Source organism: Gnatocerus cornutus, chromosome 1 (assembly GCF_029298725.1).
Source record: "Gnatocerus cornutus isolate USDA-ARS CGAHR chromosome 1, icGnaCorn1.1, whole genome shotgun sequence".
Classification (NCBI taxonomy): Eukaryota; Metazoa; Arthropoda; class Insecta; order Coleoptera; family Tenebrionidae; genus Gnatocerus; species Gnatocerus cornutus.
Window position 1 is genome coordinate 24,242,711 of NC_142233.1, and position 1,648 is coordinate 24,244,358.

A 1,648-nucleotide genomic window follows, 5' to 3' on the forward strand; every position below is an offset into this window, starting at 1 on the left:
ATCTTAGAGTTTTTCCATGTGTTCCCAGGTTTTTGTGACAGAAAACGAAAAAATCTTTATGACGATGAATACACACAAAAGTTGTTTACACCTTACAAAAAACATACCTAAATGTAGTGGTCCAGATTTAAATGTGTTTCAATCTCTGTGTTTACCAAACCCAAGCTGTGGAAATTATCTCTCCCCTACAGAAACTAGACGATATCAAAACAAAAATTTATAAAATTGAACGTATAAAAACTTGATAATATCAAAAATATGAATAAATAGCGATTGTGCTAAAAAGACGACAGACTTTATTGAAGCCCATCACCTTTATCAAATTTAGAATAAAAATTTTATTTAGATAGACTTTATTTAGAGCATCTTCACTGTACAAATAAAAGCCAGGTGTTTGTTTACCGTTTAAAAAACAACAGGCAGACCCCATAGGGGTGAAACTTTACAGAATACTAATTAATTTTGGTCCCCCTATATAAAACCGTCTAGAAGCTGCGATTTAACCAGTTGTGTAGTTCAATTCAACGATGCGCTGTTACAAAATAATTACAACGATTGTGTTCATCAATATTTTGGTGCACATTGTGTTAGGCGATGGAAATTATTTCCTAAAAGCTGCCAAAAATGTTCCAAGAATTGGTCGGAGCAACACTAAAAATAGTAACATAGATGAAATGGGTAAATTCTTTATGAAAGCGTCGAAATCGGTGCCAAGAATTGGACGTCGCAATGAGGTAAATGCCAATAAATCATAAAAAGTATTTTAACTCATTACGTTATTTTAGAATCTTGAATATGGACAACCGGTTCAAAAAAGAGATCCAGGTTTGTTGGAAACGTTTTTTAAATTTGAAGTCTAAGAATTTTATTCTAGGACCGATATGGGCTGATATTGCTGATCGTTTTGAATATGATCCGGACTTCATGACTTCCCCTGAAATTTTGGAGCAGTTGGAAATGGGAGACGACCCTTCAGCTTATGATTGGGATCAAGTTAGGACCAAAAGAGATAATTATAAAAAACACCAGAAGCTTCACTACTTAATGTAACCTATAGCATTACAAACAGTATTATGTATAATCATCTAATTAAATATTGTTAGATAACAAATTATATTAAACTAACTCTACTTTGCTTATTAGTCTAATATAAAATAAAAATTTAAAACAAATTATTATTGCTTTTTATTAATATGATTGATATTGCTATTCCTCCCAAAAATTTTAGAAAATTCTAAATAAAAAATCTACTTTCATGCATGCATCCGACCTAACAAACCAAAAAATATCACTAGGAAGTACAATTGCGTCCAAAAATAATGCACCATGGTATGAACAGAATATGCACCCAACAATACATTTTACCCCTAGAACTTTTGGGTTGGTCTGCTTGAGATCTGAGCGGTCAGTTTTAGTACAGGGGTGCGCCAGACATCCAAATATTATTTACAACTTAATCGACAACTCTTGAAGATTGAGTCGAATAAACAACATGGTATGAAGAACATTGAAAGAAATTTTGAATCTAAATGTTTGTATTCTTAATCAATGACCTCGATGCCACTATAAGTTGATTGCAATTAAATTAATCACGCATTTAATTAAGTTTGATTGCTGAGTTATTGATTGTTCTAACGTTCATTTTTCT

General features: G+C 32.0%; 1 protein-coding gene across 1 annotated transcript; it reads left to right on the forward strand.

The window, feature by feature from the left end:
* The first annotated feature begins 520 nt into the window (after window positions 1-520).
* Window positions 521-1,050, forward strand: LOC148180892 (uncharacterized). Its single transcript, XM_088048035.1, has 3 exons — window positions 521-734; window positions 786-825; window positions 875-1,050. Exons 1-3 carry the CDS (start codon window positions 528-530, stop codon window positions 1,048-1,050), a joined length of 423 nt encoding a protein of 140 aa, XP_087904161.1. The 5' UTR covers window positions 521-527.
* Window positions 1,051-1,648: the final 598 nt, after the last annotated feature.

What these genes read in the sequence shown, in the direction of transcription:
- LOC148180892 (XM_088048035.1), top strand. Translation starts at nt 528, where the DNA reads ATGCGCTGTTACAAAATAATTACAACGATTGTGTTCATCAATATTTTG. An exon ending in GAATTGGACGTCGCAATGAG is followed by an intron (nt 735 to 785) that starts GTAAATGCCAAT and finishes ACGTTATTTTAG; the next exon opens with AATCTTGAATATGGACAACC. An exon ending in GGTTCAAAAAAGAGATCCAG is followed by an intron (nt 826 to 874) that starts GTTTGTTGGAAA and finishes ATTTTATTCTAG; the next exon opens with GACCGATATGGGCTGATATT.